The sequence below is a fragment of the Hyperolius riggenbachi genome, chromosome 2 (genome assembly GCF_040937935.1).
Source record: "Hyperolius riggenbachi isolate aHypRig1 chromosome 2, aHypRig1.pri, whole genome shotgun sequence".
In the NCBI taxonomy this organism is placed as follows: Eukaryota; Metazoa; Chordata; class Amphibia; order Anura; family Hyperoliidae; genus Hyperolius; species Hyperolius riggenbachi.
The window spans coordinates 486,253,501-486,271,782 of record NC_090647.1 but is presented as its reverse complement, the minus strand read 5'-3'; the positions used below and the strand labels follow the sequence as shown (position 1 = coordinate 486,271,782).

At 49.9% G+C, this 18,282-nt stretch overlaps 1 protein-coding gene across 2 annotated transcripts in view; it reads right to left on the bottom strand.

Moving 5' to 3' along the window:
• PIGL (phosphatidylinositol glycan anchor biosynthesis class L) overlaps window positions 1–7,448 on the bottom strand; it is a 225,813-nt gene extending 218,365 nt beyond the window's left edge. The window contains exons 1-2 of one of the 2 annotated variants that reach the window (XM_068270357.1): window positions 7,154–7,448; window positions 4,771–4,870 (exon numbers count right to left, since the gene is read on the bottom strand). In XM_068270357.1, the coding sequence (XP_068126458.1) occupies window positions 4,771–4,870; window positions 7,154–7,382 (329 nt within the window). In that variant the 5' untranslated portion in view covers window positions 7,383–7,448. The remainder of the gene's footprint in view (window positions 1–4,770; window positions 4,871–7,153) is intronic. The other variant, XM_068270356.1, reaches the window with a different exon arrangement.
• Window positions 7,449–18,282: the final 10,834 nt, after the last annotated feature.

Genomic DNA, 18,282 nt, shown 5'->3' with positions numbered 1-18,282 from the left:
AAGTCTTTCAGAGTCTACCCCAACAACAAGCCTTGGTTCAATGACAAGCTTCGCCGACTCCGGAAATGCAAAGAGGAAGCGCACAGGTCTGGCTCCCCAGAGGAATTCAGAGAGGCCAGGCTCGCCTTGAAAAGAGAACTGCGATCTGCAAAGAGGGCCTCCGCCGAAAAACTGGGGCTTTGCCTTCAGTCCTCCAATACACGGGAGGTATGGAAGGGCCTGAGAGCAGCCACGAACTTCAAACCTGCACCCCAGACGGCGACCCCATGCCCTCGACTGGCGGAGGAGCTCAACAAGTTTTACTGCAGATTCGAGCAGCATCCCAACCAGCCCGTGGGCCAAACAGCTTCGACTCTGGCGACCCTCCCCTCTGGGAAACTCGCCCCCCTGGCTCCTGTCGCTGTTCTGGAATCAGAGGTACTCCGGCACCTCCGCAAGCTAAACCTAAGAAAATCCTCTGGCCCGGACGGAGTGTCTATCTGCCTGCGATCCTGTGCCGACCAGCTAGCCCCTGTGCTCACCACCTTATTTAAGCAATCCTTATCGGATGGCACAGTCCCCTCCTGCTTTAAGAGATCTAAAATTATACCAGTCCCAAAAAAAACAGGCAGTACCGAGCACAATAACTTCCGGCCAGTGGCCCTAACCTCTAACATCATGAAGCTCCTCGAGCGGTTAGTCCTGGCCCACCTGAAGAAGTCCACGGACGCCCTTTTAGACCCGCTGCAATTTGCATACAGGGCTAACAGATCCGTGGAGGACGCCATCAATGCCAGCATGGCACACATCACCGATCATCTAGACAGCCCTGCCTGCTATGCTAGGATCCTGTTCCTTGACTTTAGCTCAGCGTTCAACACAATCTGCCCAGACATCCTGAACACCAATCTGACGCAGCTTGGAGTTGACCCTACTCTTCGGGCATGGATCAAAGACTTCCTGACAAACAGAACGCAGCAGGTGAAGCTCGGTAACCACCTCTCCAGCGTTCGAACCACCAATACAGGGGCTCCACAAGGCTGTGTTCTGTCACCTCTACTGTTCTCCCTCTATACCAATAACTGCATCTCATCCGCTGACTCTGTGAAAGTCATCAAATTTGCAGACGACACCACTATCATCGGCCTTATTGGTAGAAACGGGGAGTTGGAGTACCGCAGCGAAGTAGAGAGAATATGTAACTGGTGCAAGGCATCAACGCAGCAAAGACTGTCGAGCTAGTCACTGATTTCAGGAGAAACCCTCCTCCCCTCCCACCTGTCCTCATTGGGGGATCCGAAGTTTCTAGGGTGACATCGGTGCGGTTCCTCGGCACGACTCAAACAATCTGAAGTGGGAGCAGAACACCACCAAAATCCAGAAGAAATCTCAGCAGAGGCTGTTCTTCCTGCGCCAACTGAAGAGATTTGGCATGCCCAGGGAGCTGCTGACCAGTTTCTATACTTCCACCATATAATCCATCCTCTGCTCCTCAGTCATTGTCTGTTATGCTGGTGCAACGGCCAGCGACAAACACAAACTGCAGAGAGTCATAACGGACGCAGAGAAGATCATCGGATCTCCTCTTCCACCTCTCGATCTCCTCCACTCCGCCAGGATGAGGAAGAGGGCCACCATGATCTCCCGGGACCCCGCTCACCCAGGCAGCCACTACTTCAAGCTCCTCCCGTTGGGCCGTCGCTATAGGGCTATACCATCCAAAACCACCAGGCGGACGAACACCTTCTTCCCCCAAGCTGTTCGGTTTCTGAACTCCAACCTCCCCGTACCTGGCCCACATACCAGCGTAATCTAGCTGGTTGTCAGCCGGCCCCCGTCGGCCTGGGCTCATCAAATTGACTCGAGGCCACTACCTACTTCCTTATTATTATCATTAGTATTATTTGCCTGTGCTTGCACAGCAGTGTAAATGGCCGTTACGAACTGACTGCATTTCAAGTGTACGTGTTGTGTGTCAGTCTTGTATTATACCAATTATTCCTTTGCCATGTGTACCACAATTAATTCCGATTACAGCTCTTGCTGTACTTGGCGAAATAAAGTGATTCTGATTCTTGTATATGCCCCCAGTGCCCATGCAGTGTACAGTCTCACCTGTCCAGCTGCCACGGCTCCCTGTCTCCTCATTCCTCTTTGCAGAGTAGCGCAGGAAACACTGTAATATGTACCTGGTCCATGCTGTATTGAGTCTCCTCTTCCTCCTGTCAGTCACTCGCTCTAAGCTGCCACATCCCACTTTCCTATCACATGACACTGAACGGTTGTCGGAGGAGCATGTGGCTACTGGGAGAAAAGGGAAGACCTGATGCAGTATAGACCAGGCAAACATTACAGTGCCCCCGATACCAGTCTAGTTTAGGGGACCCAACAGGAAACCTCATACTCATAGGGTACAGTTCTCCAATCACAGCACAATTTTACAGCACAAAGCGTTATAGTGTGGGCGTAGTTTACTACAACCAATTGAAAACCTAGAAGTTCAAGAGGGCGCTGTCCACCCAATCACATTAGCAAAATTTCCCTGCGACGTTCCCTGCTGGGTCCCCTAAAGCAGTGGCCTTCAAAATAAGGCCCACAAGCCGAATGCAGCCCCTGAGGCTTTTTTTATCTATTTATCTTTAAATATTGTTGGCCCGCATATACAGTGGTGTGAAAAACTATTTGCCCCCTTCCTGATTTCTTATTCTTTTGCATGTTTGTCACACTTAAATGTTTCTGCTCATCAAAAACCGTTAACTATTAGTCAAAGATAACATAATTGAACACAAAATGAAGTTTTAAATGATGGTTTTTATTATTTAGTGAGAAAAAAAACTCAAAACCTACATGGCCCTGTGTGAAAAAGAAATTGCCCCCTGAACCTAATAACTGGTTGGGCCACCCTTAGCAGCAATAACTGCAATCAAGAGTTTGCAATAACTTGCAATGAGTCTTTTACAGCGCTCTGGAGGAATTTTGGCCCACTCATCTTTGCAGAATTGTTGTAATTCAGCTTTATTTGAGGGTTTTCTAGCATGAACCGCCTTTTTAAGGTCATGCCACAACATCTCAATAGGATTCAGGTCAGGACTTTGACTAGGCCACTCCAAAGTCTTCATTTTGTTTTACTTCAGCCATTCAGAGGTGGAATTGCTGGTGTGTTTTGGGTCATTGTCCTGCTGCAGCACCCAAGATTGCTTCAGCTTGAGTTGACGAACAGATGGCCGGACATTCTCCTTCAGGATTTTTTGGTAGACAGTAGAATTCATGGTTCCATCAATCACAGCAAGCCTTCCAGGTCCTGAAGCAGCAAAACAACCCCAGACCATCACACTACCACCACCATATTTTACTGTTGGTATGATGTTCTTTTGCTGAAATGCTGTGTTACTTCTATGCCAGATGTAATGGGACACGCACCTTCCAAAAAGTTGAACTTTTGTCTCGTCGGTCCACAAGGTATTTTCCAAAAAGTCTTGGCAATCATTTAGATGTTTTTTTTAGCAAAATTGAGACAAGTCTTAATGTTCCCAAAGCTTTAGAAATGGCTTTATAACCTTTACCAGACTGATAGATCTCAATTACAGTACTTTTGTTCTCATTTGTTCCTGAATTTCTTTGGATCTTGGCATGATGTCTAGCTTTTGAGGTGCCTTTGGTCTACTTCTGTGTCAGATATCTCCTATTTAAGTGATTTCTTGATTGAAACAGGTGTGGCAGTAATTAGGCCTGGGGCTGACTACAGAAATTGAACTCAGGTGTGATAAACCACCGTTAAGTTATTTTTTTAACAAGGGGGGCAATCACTTTTTCACACAGGGCCATGTAGGTTTTGAGTTTTATTTCTCACTAAATAATAAAAACCATCATTTAAAACTGCATTTTGTGTTCAATTATGTTATCTTTGACTAATAGTTAACGGTGTTTGATGAGCAGAAACATTTACGTGTGACAAACATGCAAAAGAATAAGAAATCAGGAAGGGGGCAAATAGTTCTTCACACCACTGTAGAATAGCAGTTCTGGCACCACCCTTCCACATGGAAGCCAGAAAGTAGTCCTTTGCTAGCTTCTGGGTTACTGGGTGGAGGGGATGACTTGTAGCAAACATAATCACATATTTTTGGTCAGTGGACCAAAAGGAGGGTTGCACTGCTTATGTTCCTACAGAGATCGTGTGTGTATGGGTGAGATTGCGCTGCAGGCTTTGGCAGGCTATTGAGTGACATTATGGCTCACATATGACTTGCTATGTTAGGGTCACGATATCTGCACTGTGTTGGCGGCATAATAGCTGCACATGCTGTGTTGGGGGGCATACTATCTGCACATGCTGTGTTGGGGGGCATACTATCTGCACATGCTGTGTTGGGGGGCATACTATCTGCACATGCTGTGTTGGGGGGCCTACTATCTGCACATGCTGTGTTGGGGGGCCTACTATCTGCACATGCTGTGTCTGCTCTGGTTAAATAGGAATCATGAGGGTTGCCCATGTTAATAGGCACTGTCTACAATACCTAGGCTTAATATGTTTTTCTACATCATTTTATGTATACTCCGACCCCCAGCAGTGTGAAGTATGTTGACCCGGCCCTTGACCGAAAAAGTTTGGGGACCCCTGCCCTAAAGTTTACAGACTAAGGCCGTGCTCCTTGCACTACACTGTGTGATGGGTAGAGCGGGTCCACATAGCCACCCTCTCCCCATACTGTGGGGTCTATTGTTGCGCCTCTGCTAAAAAACTGTTCTATCTGAAATAGATATTATACAGCTATTAATCGTAGTTACCTGTGGTCAATAATTGCAACTTTGGATGGAGGTATTCCTAAAGCAGCACAGCTCTGAAAAAATTCCCTCTTACGAATCTCCCCTTGATTGTAGTAATTTCCTAAAAATAACAAATACATTAACCCCACAGGTCTTCATTTATTTCCACTTGTTTCTTAGCAATATATTGGCATCAATACAATGTACTCTTAGTTTTTCATTACCGTGAAGAACAAAGAACTTTAAAAAAAAAAAAAAAAAAAAGAACTGAGACTAATCGGTCCAGTATGGTCAGTAAGTAAAAAGAGATACATGAAAGAAAACAGTGTCTGATTCCAATTCTGTTTATTATTAATAATTTACATAATATTTACATAAAGCCATAAATTCTCAGTGATTTGTGAACATACATACTAGAAAAACAATGATAAACTGAGACCAATGATAGTGATATGGATCTAGCTCTAATACTTCCTCAGAATTTTAACTCCCTGGCCATAATGATTATCTATTTTATTAGTCGCTGTATGTGGATAACCATGTAGGGACTCCACTCGCTGCATGTTTGTTCTGGATCAGTCTCACTAAATAGCTGAGCCAAAGGCCATTACATACAGTATGTGCTTTAAAAATAGGGCTCCAGGCGGGGCCAGGACAAGGTATTCCAGCACCAAAGGCAAAGATATTTCTCACCTTACCCCCTAAAATCAGACCTCAATTGCTCGCTCAGGCCCCAGCAGAAAACATACACTAACAGGCATGGCATAGCAACGCATGGCATGCCCCTCCTCCCCCTCCCCCCAAGCGGGTTTAATCAAGAGGTGGTCTCCAAAGCAGCTTACTTTAAATCAAACCCTGCAGCTAACTCGCTGTGTTGCAATGAATCAGTTGATGTCAGCTGTAACATACCATCAGGGTCACTAAGACACTCTCTTGCCATGCCCCAATTTTACATGCACGTCCCCCTTCCTACACAGGTCCCAGGTGTCTTGTGGTTCCCCTCCCTACTTTATACAGTTGTCTGTTGTCTAATGGTCCCCCTCCCTCCCCTATGCAGTCCCTGGTGTCTAGTGCTCCTCCCTCATATAGTTCCCTGGTGTCTAGTGGCCCCTCCCTCCCATTTACAGTTCCCTATTGTCCAGTGGTCCTCCCTCCTAAACAGCCTTTGCCCCTTCATAAACGCTAGAGACTGAACACTAGAGTGTGGCGCAGGACACAAGTGCCCGTAGAGACGAGCCCGGGAGGAGCGCTGCCAATGGAGACATGACATGCACTGGCAGACAGGCGAGTCTAAGCACCACTGCCTACACTTGGGCCTCGATTCATAAAGCATTCCCGCATGCGGAAATGCTGAAAACAACTTACTTTACCGACCACTTAGTAAAATTTGAATTCATAAAGGCCGTTTCCGCATGAAAAGCAAACATTCCTGAGCAGAGCGATAAATCACTGCCTTGTGCGGTGATTATCATAACAAATGTAACAAAATTTCAATTCATAAAAATTAGAGGAAGCGGTATGCGGACGGGGATTACCGCTACCTCGGATGTGGCGAGAAGCGTGCAGAATACATTGCAGTGAATGGGACAGACCTCCCAAGCAGCAGCAGAGACAGCAGCGCACGGAGGGACTCTGCCAGCTTCTGTGTTTCCACAAGGCTCCCGACAGCCTACAGCGGGAAATCTCCACTCTGTTATCGCAACTGGCAACATTTTATGAATGCCCACCCAGAAGTCTGAAATACCGAGCTCGGAGTTTTCCCACACGGATTTACTTCACCGAACACACTTTTATGAATCGAGGCCTTTGTGCTGCCCAGGTTTGGTTGGGGTCAGCACATTAAATAGGTGAGATGGCTGAGACATGAAGGCCACTGCCGCAATGGCCCGCTCAGGAATCACACATCTATTCGCTTTCCATCTTCTTTCCAGCGATTTTAAATCAGACAGCTTTCTGCGTTATTGCACACATTTACAATTACAATCTATTGCACCACATCTGAAAAGACATGGTACGACAGCGGAAAATGTGATCGCAATCGCAGAATGACGGAATCCTGGGAATCGTACAGGAACTCACACTGGCAAGTTTGTTCCCTGCCTTATGCTGGAACCACCTATGAGTTGGGCCACGTCCTACATCTCAGTTGCTATCTACACTTTTCCATCTACACTCGCACTGTCCAGGATGTGCTGAACCACATGCATTTATTATAGCTTGTATCACATACTATTTGAACAGAACCATAGTAGATGTTTGCGCCTGATAATTCCATGATGATAATAATCCCCTGCACTCGCCAGCTTGCATCTCCGTATCATGAGTAGCCAGTCCAAGCAATGCAAATGGCCAGGCAGGCTGATGACACAGTCCAACTGCAGGTGCCCAGCTCCTATGTGCATACCTGTAGAGCAGCATAGCACCGACAGAGGGCGCTGTTCCTGCAGCAGGCCGAGAATAGTCGGGGCAAAGAACATACACTCATCATCCGGGTGTGCGATGAGCAGCAGAGGAGCTCGGACACCCCGGAGCAACCCCACAGCCCGGCCTGCCAGCTCATGTCTCCAGCGGCTACACAACCCCCACACACAGCCAAACACCAGCACCGCGCTGGCCACAGCTACAAGCAGCATTCCGGAAATCAGTGCTGCAGTGACAGCACTCCGGCCAGGAACGAAGCACTACTGAAAGGATTCCTAAGCTTGTTGAGTCGCAAAAGAAAATTTCAGAGCGCGCATGCGTACCTCGTTCGCTGAGACTGGGCTAAAGAGGACTACAGTATTGTTTTGATGTTATAAAGTGCCAGCAGCATCTGTCGCTGTTGACACCTTCCTGGGGCCACGAGGGAGCTCTTCCTCTATTTCATTATATTCTTTATTCCTCTATTTCACACAGCTCTACAAAAATAAAAACACAGTGAGCCTGTTTGCTGCTCTTAGGTGCCTGTTAACGGTTCAATTTTTTCATCAGATGCAAACTTTTGGCGCGTTTTTGTAATCGAAAGGCAATTATCGATTGTTCCCATAACAGGTTGGTTACGGCATTTTCTCTATTCTGATTCGAACGTAAAACGTAAAATCATTTGGATCGATTACATTTTCTGTTCTAATTGACCGTAGAATCATTTTACATCAATTTTTACCACACATTGTACAGTTGTCTGTACAATTCAATCGCAAAAATTGCGTTCAAAGATCGCATGAAAGATTGTACCATTAATAGACACCCACAGACATTGCATTCTATTTTGTCACTAATTATGTATCTTGTATATTAGTGTACACCATTGTCTGTATTATGTACCCCATGTTTGTTTACTTTGTACAGCGCCATGGAATATGTTGGCGCTTTTTAAATCAATAATAATAATAATAATAATTGCAGTTTGTGGCAGCCGCAATGTGATTATATTGCAATGGTACATTCACATCGGTGTGTTAGCAGTGCGGTGCAACAGGATCTATTTGAAAAACGGAAAGCATGCTGTGCAAAATCAGATAAATAAGGCCTAGCTGATACAGTGATACACCACAATCAATAAACTTACCATGAACTGTGTATTAAGGGCCGGTTCACACTTGTTTTAAAGCTCTGCAGAAATGCTGGCAGCGGATCCTATGTTAAAAATAGGACCCGCTCTCAGGCCTGGTGCACACCAAAAACCGCTAGCAGATCCGCAAAATGCTAGCAGATTTTGAAACGCTTTTTCTGTAGCGTTTCAGCTAGTGTTTTGCGGTTTTGTGTAGCGGTTTTAGTGTAGTAAATTTTTTTAAATTGTTACAGTAAAGCTGTTACTGAACAGCTTCTGTAACAAAAACGCCGGCAAAACCGCTCTGAACAGGCGTTTTTCAGAGCGGTTTGCGGTTTTCCTATACCTAACATTGAGGCAGAAACGCATCCGCAATCCAAAAAATGCCTCACCCCGGGAGTATGCGTTTCTGCAAAACGCCTCCCGCTCTGGTGTGAACCACCCCATTGAGATACATTGACCAAGCGGCTGCAGAAACGCTGAAAAAGCCGCTCGGTGTGCACCAGCCCTTACTCATGCAGAAACACGAATTGCACACGGATCCCTGTTGCACGGAAATAAAATGTTGTGGACAGTCAGGATTAAATTTGACACTTTTTCCCAGACCGGACGGAAAAACATGTCCAATGCAAGCCTGTGAGAACAGACACTGTCCGCTCTCACTAGGCTAGTCACTGCATCCACATCGTCCGTTTTGGCCGCATGCCGTCATACTCACACATCCCAACATCCATCCCCGCCGCTCGGTCCATTCTGAAGAGCCCAGAGGCAGATAGAAGCATGGGGATTCTCCATTGGGCTGCAGTAGACCAATGGGAATCCTAAGCAACAGAGAGAATTCTCATTGGTCCATGTTGAACCAATGAAAATTCTCCCTGTTGCTATGCAGAATTGGCCTGTTGTAGCCTATGGAGAGCCACACTTCCACTGCGTACGAGAGAATTCGCCGCCAGGAGACTTGGGCGCAGGATACAGCCAGTATGGCTTATCCTGCTTCTGCACAAGTTCCCGGCGGCGTTAAATACTATGCCCCCTCTAGGTCCACGTGGATATTGGGGAATGAAATAATGCAGCTTCCAGCAATTGCTGGAGGTCAAATTACAGTGTTCAAAAAGTAACTTCAGCTCCGTCTTGTGACAGAACCGAAGTTACTACCTGTGCGCCGCTTTAGCCGTAATTCCTATTACGACCTATGGTGGCGCCGGCCAAATCCCCTGCGCTGGAATAGCAGTGTTCGCTTCCGCTGGCCTCCAGCCTGTGAAAAGGACTGAGTGGCGGGACCAGCGGTAGGACAAAGCGGAAGTGGCGACAGGTGAGCAGCGACGCGTAAATACCAACGCGATCGACGTGTGCGCGGACTGGAAGGTACCCTACCATCCAGATCAGATCCGTGTCAAACGGATCCGGTTTTTGAAAAACTGATCCGTTTGACATGGATCCGATCTGGAACGGGAGAATTGTGGACCGACCCTAAATGTTAAAGTACAGTAATTGAAAGTATAATAACCTTGGGGGAGTCATGGAACACAGTATTTAACCCCTTGAAGACCGGCATATCATTCTCCCTAAACCTCCCTGGCGGTGCATTTCTGTCTGGAATTTTGAGTCAAAAGTGGTACATGGTTTCCTGGGTCCCGCTGCACAGCGCTGATGACGCACGGGACCCAGGCAACCAATAGGAGCGGTGGGTTTGACCAGTCCGACCTGAGCTCGGGCTTACCGCTTCCAGCTTCTAAAACTCAGCCCGAGCTCAGGTCAGGATTACCGCCAGGGAGGTTAAAGAATCTGTAACTTTAAAAAGTGCCCCTGGGGAGTACTTACCTCAGGAGGGGGAAGCCTCATGATCCTATCGAGGCTTCCCCCATCCTCCTCCGTCCCACAGTGGCAGCGCTAAAGGTCCTCCAACAGAAGGCATGTAAATATTTACCTTCCTGGCTCCAGTGCAGGCACAGTAGCAGCTTTCGGCTTGTGCTAAGGCAGAAATTGCCGATCCCAATCGGGTCCGATCTACTGCGCAGGTGCAAGTCGCCTGCGCAGTAGAGCGGACCTGATAAGGCTCAGCTATTTCCACCTTAGCCCAACGGGGAGTCGCTACTGCGCCTGCACTGGAACCAGGGAAGGTAAATATTGCAGGCGCTACTACTAATTGTCGGCTGTGGTTTTGGGGGCTACAGCACTGCCACCGTGGGACGGAGGAGGAAAGGGGAAGTCTCAATAGGAACCAGAGGCTTCCCCCTCCCGAGGTAAGTACCCCCCAGTGGCACTTTTTGAAATTACAGTCTCTTTAAAGGGAAGGTCCGAGGTGAATAAAAAACAAAAATCTACTTACTTCGGGCTCCCTCCAGTCCCTTGCAGCCATCCTGTGCCCTCGCCGCAGCTCCGCTTACCGCCGGTGGCCCAGGGACCCCTCCGGTACAAGATATCTACTGCGCTTCAGCGTACAGCTCATGGTGTCACACTGACATCAGTCATACTGTACTGCACAGTACAGTCCAGATGATGTCAGTGCACTCCGTGAGCCGCACGCTGAAGCACACAGGAGCTGCAAACCTGGCGAGGTCAGCATCTGCACCAGAGGGGACCGGGAGCCACCGGAGCTGCGATGAGGGCACTAGAGTTGGGCCGAACCTCCGATTTTCGGTTCGCGAACCGGGTTCGCAAACTTTCGCGAAAGGTTCGGTTCGCGTTAAAGTTCGCGAACCGCAATAGACTTCAATGGGGATGCGAACTTTGAAAAAAAAAAAATAATTATGCTGGCCACAAAAGTGATGGAAAAGATGTTTCAAGGGGTCTAACACCTGGAGGGGGGGATGGCGGAGTGGGATACATGCCAAAAGCCCCCGGGAAAAATCTGGATTTGACGCAAAGCAGCGTTTTAAGGGCAGAAATCACATTGAATGCTAAATGACAGGCCTAAAGTGCTTTCAAACATCTTGCATGTGTATACATCAATCAGGTAGTCTAATTAAGGTACTGCTTCACACTGACACACCAAACTCATCGTGTAACGCACCGCAAACAGCTGTTTGTGTAGTGACGGCCGTGCTTTACTGGTGCGCACCATGGCGAGAGTGCAGGTTTTGGTGGCTTTACAGCCCATATGGTCACCTGGCTGATGTAGCTGAATGACAGAACAGTGACTGTCCAGCTGATCAAATTTGGTCTGACCACAATGAGGCAACGACCTTATTATCGTGGGTGTGCCCCCCGAGACACTCATCTAGGCGCCGGTCATTGCTCCATTGTGATACGCAAGCCCCTTCACCACGGCAAGGTAATGATCACGAAGGGGAATGGGCGCATGTACATGCCTTTTCTTTTGTTGTTGCAGCTGCCCGCAGTGCAGCCAGAAAAATTAGGCAGTCATGTACACGCACCCGAAAAATTATTACAGCGGCCGCTGCTAGCAGCGGCCTAAAAAATTCAGCAATCCGCCTGGAGTCCCGGACCCTGTTGGTGGTGGCGGAGAAGGTAGTCAAGCGGCCTGCAGGCAGACATGCTGTGTGGAGGGACTGGGAGCGACTTAGTCTTCTTGGGGCAGGCCAGGCAGCCAGTCACACGGCGTGCAGGCAGAGATGCTGTATGTGCAGGGACTGACTTAGTCTTGGGGCGGGCAGCAGCCCTCCGGGATCCATGCCTCATTCATTTTGATAAAGGTGAGGTACTTAACACTTTTGTGACTTAGGCGACTTCTCTTCTCTGTGACAATGCCTCCAGCTGCGCTGAAGGTCCTTTCTGAGAGGACGCTTGCGGCAGGGCAGGAGAGAAGTTGGATGGCAAATTGGGACAGCTCTGGCCACAGGTCAAGCCTGCGCACCCAGTAGTTCAAGGGTTCCTCATCGCTGTTCACAGCAGTGTCTACATCCACACTTAAGGCCAGGTAGTCGGCTACCTGCCGTTCCAGGCGTTGGTGGAGGGTGGATCCGGAAGGGCTACGGCGAGGCGTTGGACTAAAGAACGTCCGCATGTCCGACATCACCATGAGATCGCTGGAGCGTCCTGTCTTTGACTGCGTGGACACGGGAGGAGGATTAGTGGCAGTGGTACCTTGCTGGCGTTGTGCCGTCACATCACCCTTAAAGGCATTGTAAAGCATAGTTGACAGCTGGTTCTGCATGTGCTGCATCCTTTCCACCTTCCGGTGAGTTGGTAACAGGTCCGCCACTTTGTGCCTGTACCGAGGGTCTAGTAGTGTGGCCACCCAGTACAGCTCATTCCCCTTGAGGTTTTTTATACGGGGGTCCCTCAACAGGCAGGACAGCATAAAAGACGACATCTGCACAAAGTCGGATCCAGTACCCTCCATCTCCTCTTGCTCTTCCTCAGTGACGTCAGGTAAGTCAACCTCCTCCCCCCAGCCGCGAACAATACCACGGGAAGGTTGAGCAGCACAAGCCCCTTGCGATGCCTGCTGAGGTTGTTCTCCTGCCGCTGTCCCCTCCTCCTCCTCCTCCTCCTCCCCCAAAGAAACACCTTGCTCATCATCCTCTGAGTCTGATTCGTCTTCTGCACACGACTTCTCTTCTTCCTCCTCCTCCCCCCTCTGTGCTGCCGCAGGTGTTGAGGAAACAGCTGGGTCTGATGAAAATTGGTCCCATGCCTGTTCCTGCCGTAACGGTTCCTGGTCACGCTCATTCACAGCTTCATCCGCCACTCTACGCACAGCACGCTCCAAGAAGTAAGCGTAGGGAATTAAGTCGCTGATGGTGCCCTCACTGCGGCTCACCAGGTTGGTCACCTCCTCAAACGGCCGCATGAGCCTGCATGCATTCTCCATCAGTGTCCAGTTGTCGGGCCAGAACATCCCCATCTTCCCAGACTGTTTCATTCTACTGTAGTTGTAGAGGTAGTGGGTCACGGCTTTCTTCTGTTCTAGCAGGCGGGAGAACATGAGCAGGGTCGAGTTCCAGCGAGTCGGGCTATCGCAAATGAGGCGTCTCACCGGCATGTTGTTTTTGCGCTGAATTTCCGCAAAGCGTGCCATGGCTGTGTAAGACCGCCTCAAATGCCCACAGAACTTCCTGGCCTGCTTCAGGACATTCGCTAAGCCAGGGTACTTTGCCACAAATCTTTGAACCACTAGATTCATGACATGTGCCATGCAGGGTATGTGTGTCAGCTTCCCCATATGCAAAGCGGCAAGCAGATTGCTGCCGTTGTCGCACACCACGTTGCCTATCTCCAGGTGGTGCGGGGTCAGCCACTCATCCACCTGTTTCTTAAGAGCAGCCAGGAGAGCTGCTCCAGTGTGACTCTCCGCTTTGAGACAAGCCATGTCTAAGATGGCGTGACACCGTCGTACCTGGCATGCAGCATAGGCCCTGCGGAGCTGGGGCTGTGTAGCTGGAGAGGAGAACTGCCACTCAGCCAAGGAGGAGGAGGACAGCGAAGAGCATGTAGCAGGAGGAGAGGAGGTGGCAGGAGGCCTGCCTGCAAGCCGTGGAGGTGTCACAATTTGGTCCGCTGCGCCCTGCTTGCCATCGTTCACCACCAGGTTCACCCAATGGGCTGTGTAGGTAATGTAGCGGCCCTGCCCGTGCTTGGCAGACCAGGCATCCGTGGTCAGGTGTACCCTTGACCCAACGCTCTTCGCAAGAGATGACACCACTTGCCTCTCAACTTCACGGTGCAGTTGGGGTATGGCCTTTCTCGAAAAATAAGTGCGGCCTGGCATCTTCCACTGCGGTGTTCCGATGGCCACAAATTTACGGAAGGCCTCAGAGTCCACCAGCCGGTATGGTAACAGCTGCCGAGCTAACAGTTCCGCCACGCCAGCTGTCAGACGCCGGGCAAGGGGGTGACTGGCCGAAATTGGCTTCTTCCGCTCAAACATTTCCTTCACGGACACCTGACTGCTGCTGTGGGCAGAGGAGCAGGAACCGCTCAAGGGCAGAGGCGGAGTGGAGGAGGGTGCCTGTGAAGGTGGAAGGGAGAAAGCGGCAGAAGCAGATAATGCACCTGATGGAGGAGGAAGAGGAGAAGGAGGGTGGCTTTGCTTTTGTGTGCTGCTGCTGCTTTTGCTCAGGTGGCCATCCCATTGCTGTTTGTGCCTTTTCTCCAGGTGCCTTCGTAAGGCACTTGTCCCTACGTGAGTGTTGGCCTTTCCACGGCTCAATTTTTGTTGGCAGAGCGAACAGATGGCTTTGGTCCGATCTGAGGCACACACATTAAAAAATTTCCACACCGCTGAGCCACCCTGGGATGTGGGCACTATGGGGACCTCAGCAGCTGATGCTGAAGGGCAAGTTGGCTGGCTGTACATAGGTGGCAATACATGGTGCCGGACACTGCCACCAGCTGTTTCTGACGAAGAGCTGCCCCAGCTTCTTTCAGCAACTTCTCTCCTCCTCCTACTCTCTGACTCCCCCTCTGAACTGTCCCCCTCTTCATCTCCTCTATTGGGTACATACAGAGGATCCCTATCATCGTCATCATCGTAATCATCCTGCCCAGCTTCGCTTGCCTCAGACAAATCCAAACATGCACCAACATCAGTAGGTCCTTCATCCTCCTTACACGTTACATCCATAATGTTGCCGCGTAACTCAGACATATGAGCTGGTGAAAATTCATCTGGCTGTAACAACAATGGCTGTGCATCAGTGATTTCACCACTAAATAATTCTTGCGAAGTGTCAAATGCAGCGGAAGTGGTGCTAGTAGTAGCACTGGTGGCTGAGCAAGATGAGGTGTTCTGTGTCGCTAAATACTCAACCACGTCCTGACAATCTTGGGAGGTGATGGGACGTGTCTTCTTCCGAGCACTGTACTGTGGGCCAGGTCCACACGAAATTACATTTACACGACCTCGCGCAGACCTGCCGGGTGGCCTTCCTCTGGCTCTGCCACTACCTCTTCCTCTACCTGTTTTGTCCATATCGGGTATGCACGGAGTGGTATATCACACTGCGTGCACTCACGTAGGTAGGTGGGTTCACTTAACTGCACAGGTATGCGCACTGATGCGGTGGGTTCACTGAACAGAACAGGTATACAGTGGCGGGTTCACAGAACAGGTATGCAGTGGCGGGTCCACTGAACAGAACAGGTATGCAGTGGCTGGTTCACTAAACAGAACAGGTATACAGTGGCGGTTCACTAAACAGAACAGGTATGCAGTGGCGGGTTCACAGAACAGGTATGCAGTGGCGGGTCCACTGAACAGAACAGGTATGCAGTGGCGGGTTCACTAAACAGAACAGGTATACAGTGGCGGTTCACTAAACAGAACAGGTATGCAGTGGCGGGTCCACTGAACAGAACAGGTATGCAGTGGCGGGTTCACTTAACTGCACAGGTATGCGCACTGATGCGGTGGGTTCACTGAACAGAACAGGTATGCAGTGGCGGGTTCACTAAACAGAACAGGTATACAGTGGCGGTTCACTGAACAGAACAGGTATGCAGTGGCGGGTTCACTTAACTGCACAGGTATGCGCACTGATGCGGTGGGTCCACTGAACAGAACAGGTATGCAGTGGCGGGTTCACTAAACAGAACAGGTATACAGTGGCGGTTCACTAAACAGAACAGGTATGCAGTGGCGGGTCCACTGAACAGAACAGGTATGCAGTGGTGGGTTCACAGCACAGGTATGCAGTGGTGGGTTCACAGCACAGGTATGCAGTGGTGGGTTCACAGCACAGGTATGCAGTGGTGGGTTCAATGAACAGGTATACAGTGGCGGGTCCACTGAACAGAACAGGTATGCAGTGGTGGGTTCACTAAACAGAACAGGTATGCAGTGGCGGGTCCACTGAACAGAACAGGTATGCAGTGGCGGGTTCACTAAACAGAACAGGTATACAGTGGCGGTTCACTAAACAGAACAGGTATGCAGTGGCGGGTCCACTGAACAGAACAGGTATGCAGTGGCGGGTTCACTTAACTGCACAGGTATGCGCACTGATGCGGTGGGTTCACTGAACAGAACAGGTATGCAGTGGCGGGTTCACTAAACAGAACAGGTATACAGTGGCGGTTCACTAAACAGAACAGGTATGCAGTGGCGGGTCCACTGAACAGAACAGGTATGCAGTGGCGGGTTCACTTAACTGCACAGGTATGCGCACTGATGCGGTGGGTTCACTGAACAGAACAGGTATGCAGTGGCGGGTCCACTGAACAGAACAGGTATGCAGTGGCGGGTTCACTAAACAGAACAGGTATACAGTGGCGGTTCACTGAACAGAACAGGTATGCAGTGGCGGGTCCACTGAACAGAACAGGTATGCAGTGGCGGGTTCACTTAACTGCACAGGTATGCGCACTGATGCGGTGGGTTCACTGAACAGAACAGGTATGCAGTGGCGGGTTCACTAAACAGAACAGGTATGCAGTGGCGGGTCCACTGAACAGAACAGGTATGCAGTGGCGGGTTCACTTAACTGCACAGGTATGCGCACTGATGCGGTGGGTCCACTGAACAGAACAGGTATGCAGTGGCGGGTTCACTAAACAGAACAGGTATACAGTGGCGGTTCACTAAACAGAACAGGTATGCAGTGGCGGGTCCACTGAACAGAACAGGTATGCAGTGGTGGGTTCACAGCACAGGTATGCAGTGGTGGGTTCACAGCACAGGTATGCAGTGGTGGGTTCACAGCACAGGTATGCAGTGGTGGGTTCAATGAACAGGTATACAGTGGCGGGTCCACTGAACAGAACAGGTATGCAGTGGTGGGTTCACTAAACAGAACAGGTATGCAGTGGCGGGTCCACTGAACAGAACAGGTATGCAGTGGCGGGTTCACTAAACAGAACAGGTATGCAGTGGCAGGTCCACTGAACAGAACAGGTATGCAGTGGCGGGTTCACTAAACAGAACAGGTATACAGTGGCGGTTCACTAAACAGAACAGGTATGCAGTGGCGGATCCACTGAACAGAACAGGTATGCAGTGGCGGGTTCACTTAACTGCACAGGTATGCGCACTGATGCGGTGGGTTCACTGAACAGAACAGGTATGCAGTGGCGGGTTCACTAAACAGAACAGGTATACAGTGGCGGTTCACTAAACAGAACAGGTATGCAGTGGCGGGTCCACTGAACAGAACAGGTATGCAGTGGCGGGTTCACTTAACTGCACAGGTATGCGCACTGATGCGTTGGGTTCACTGAACAGAACAGGTATGCAGTGGCGGGTCCACTGAACAGAACAGGTATGCAGTGGCGGGTTCACTAAACAGAACAGGTATACAGTGGCGGTTCACTGAACAGAACAGGTATGCAGTGGCGGGTTCACTTAACTGCACAGGTATGCGCACTGATGCGGTGGGTTCACTGAACAGAACAGGTATGCAGTGGCGGGTTCACTAAACAGAACAGGTATGCAGTGGCGGGTCCACTGAACAGAACAGGTATGCAGTGGCGGGTTCACTTAACTGCACAGGTATGCGCACTGATGCGGTGGGTCCACTGAACAGAACAGGTATGCAGTGGCGGGTTCACTAAACAGAACAGGTATACAGTGGCGGTTCACTAAACAGAACAGGTATGCAGTGGCGGGTCCACTGAACAGAACAGGTATGCAGTGGTGGGTTCACAGCACAGGTATGCAGTGGTGGGTTCACAGCACAGGTATGCAGTGGTGGGTTCAATGAACAGGTATACAGTGGCGGGTCCACTGAACAGAACAGGTATGCAGTGGTGGGTTCACAGCACAGGTATGCAGTGGTGGGTTCACAGCACAGGTATGCAGTGGTGGGTTCACAGAACAGGTATGCAGCCAGACAGGAACAAGCTAAGCCTAACTAATCTTTCCCTGAGAGACAGTCTGCAGCAGCTCGCCCTACTCTGACTAATGCAGGCACACGAGTGGCCGTAATGGCCGCCGCTGCCTGCCTTATATAAGGGGGGGTGGGGCTCCAGGGGCTAGTGTAGCCTAATTGGCTACACTGGGCCTGCTGACTGTGATGTAGAGGGTCAAAGTTGACCCTCCATGTGCATTATGGGGCGAACCGAACTTCCGCAAAGGTTCGCCTGCGGGACGCGAACGCGAACCA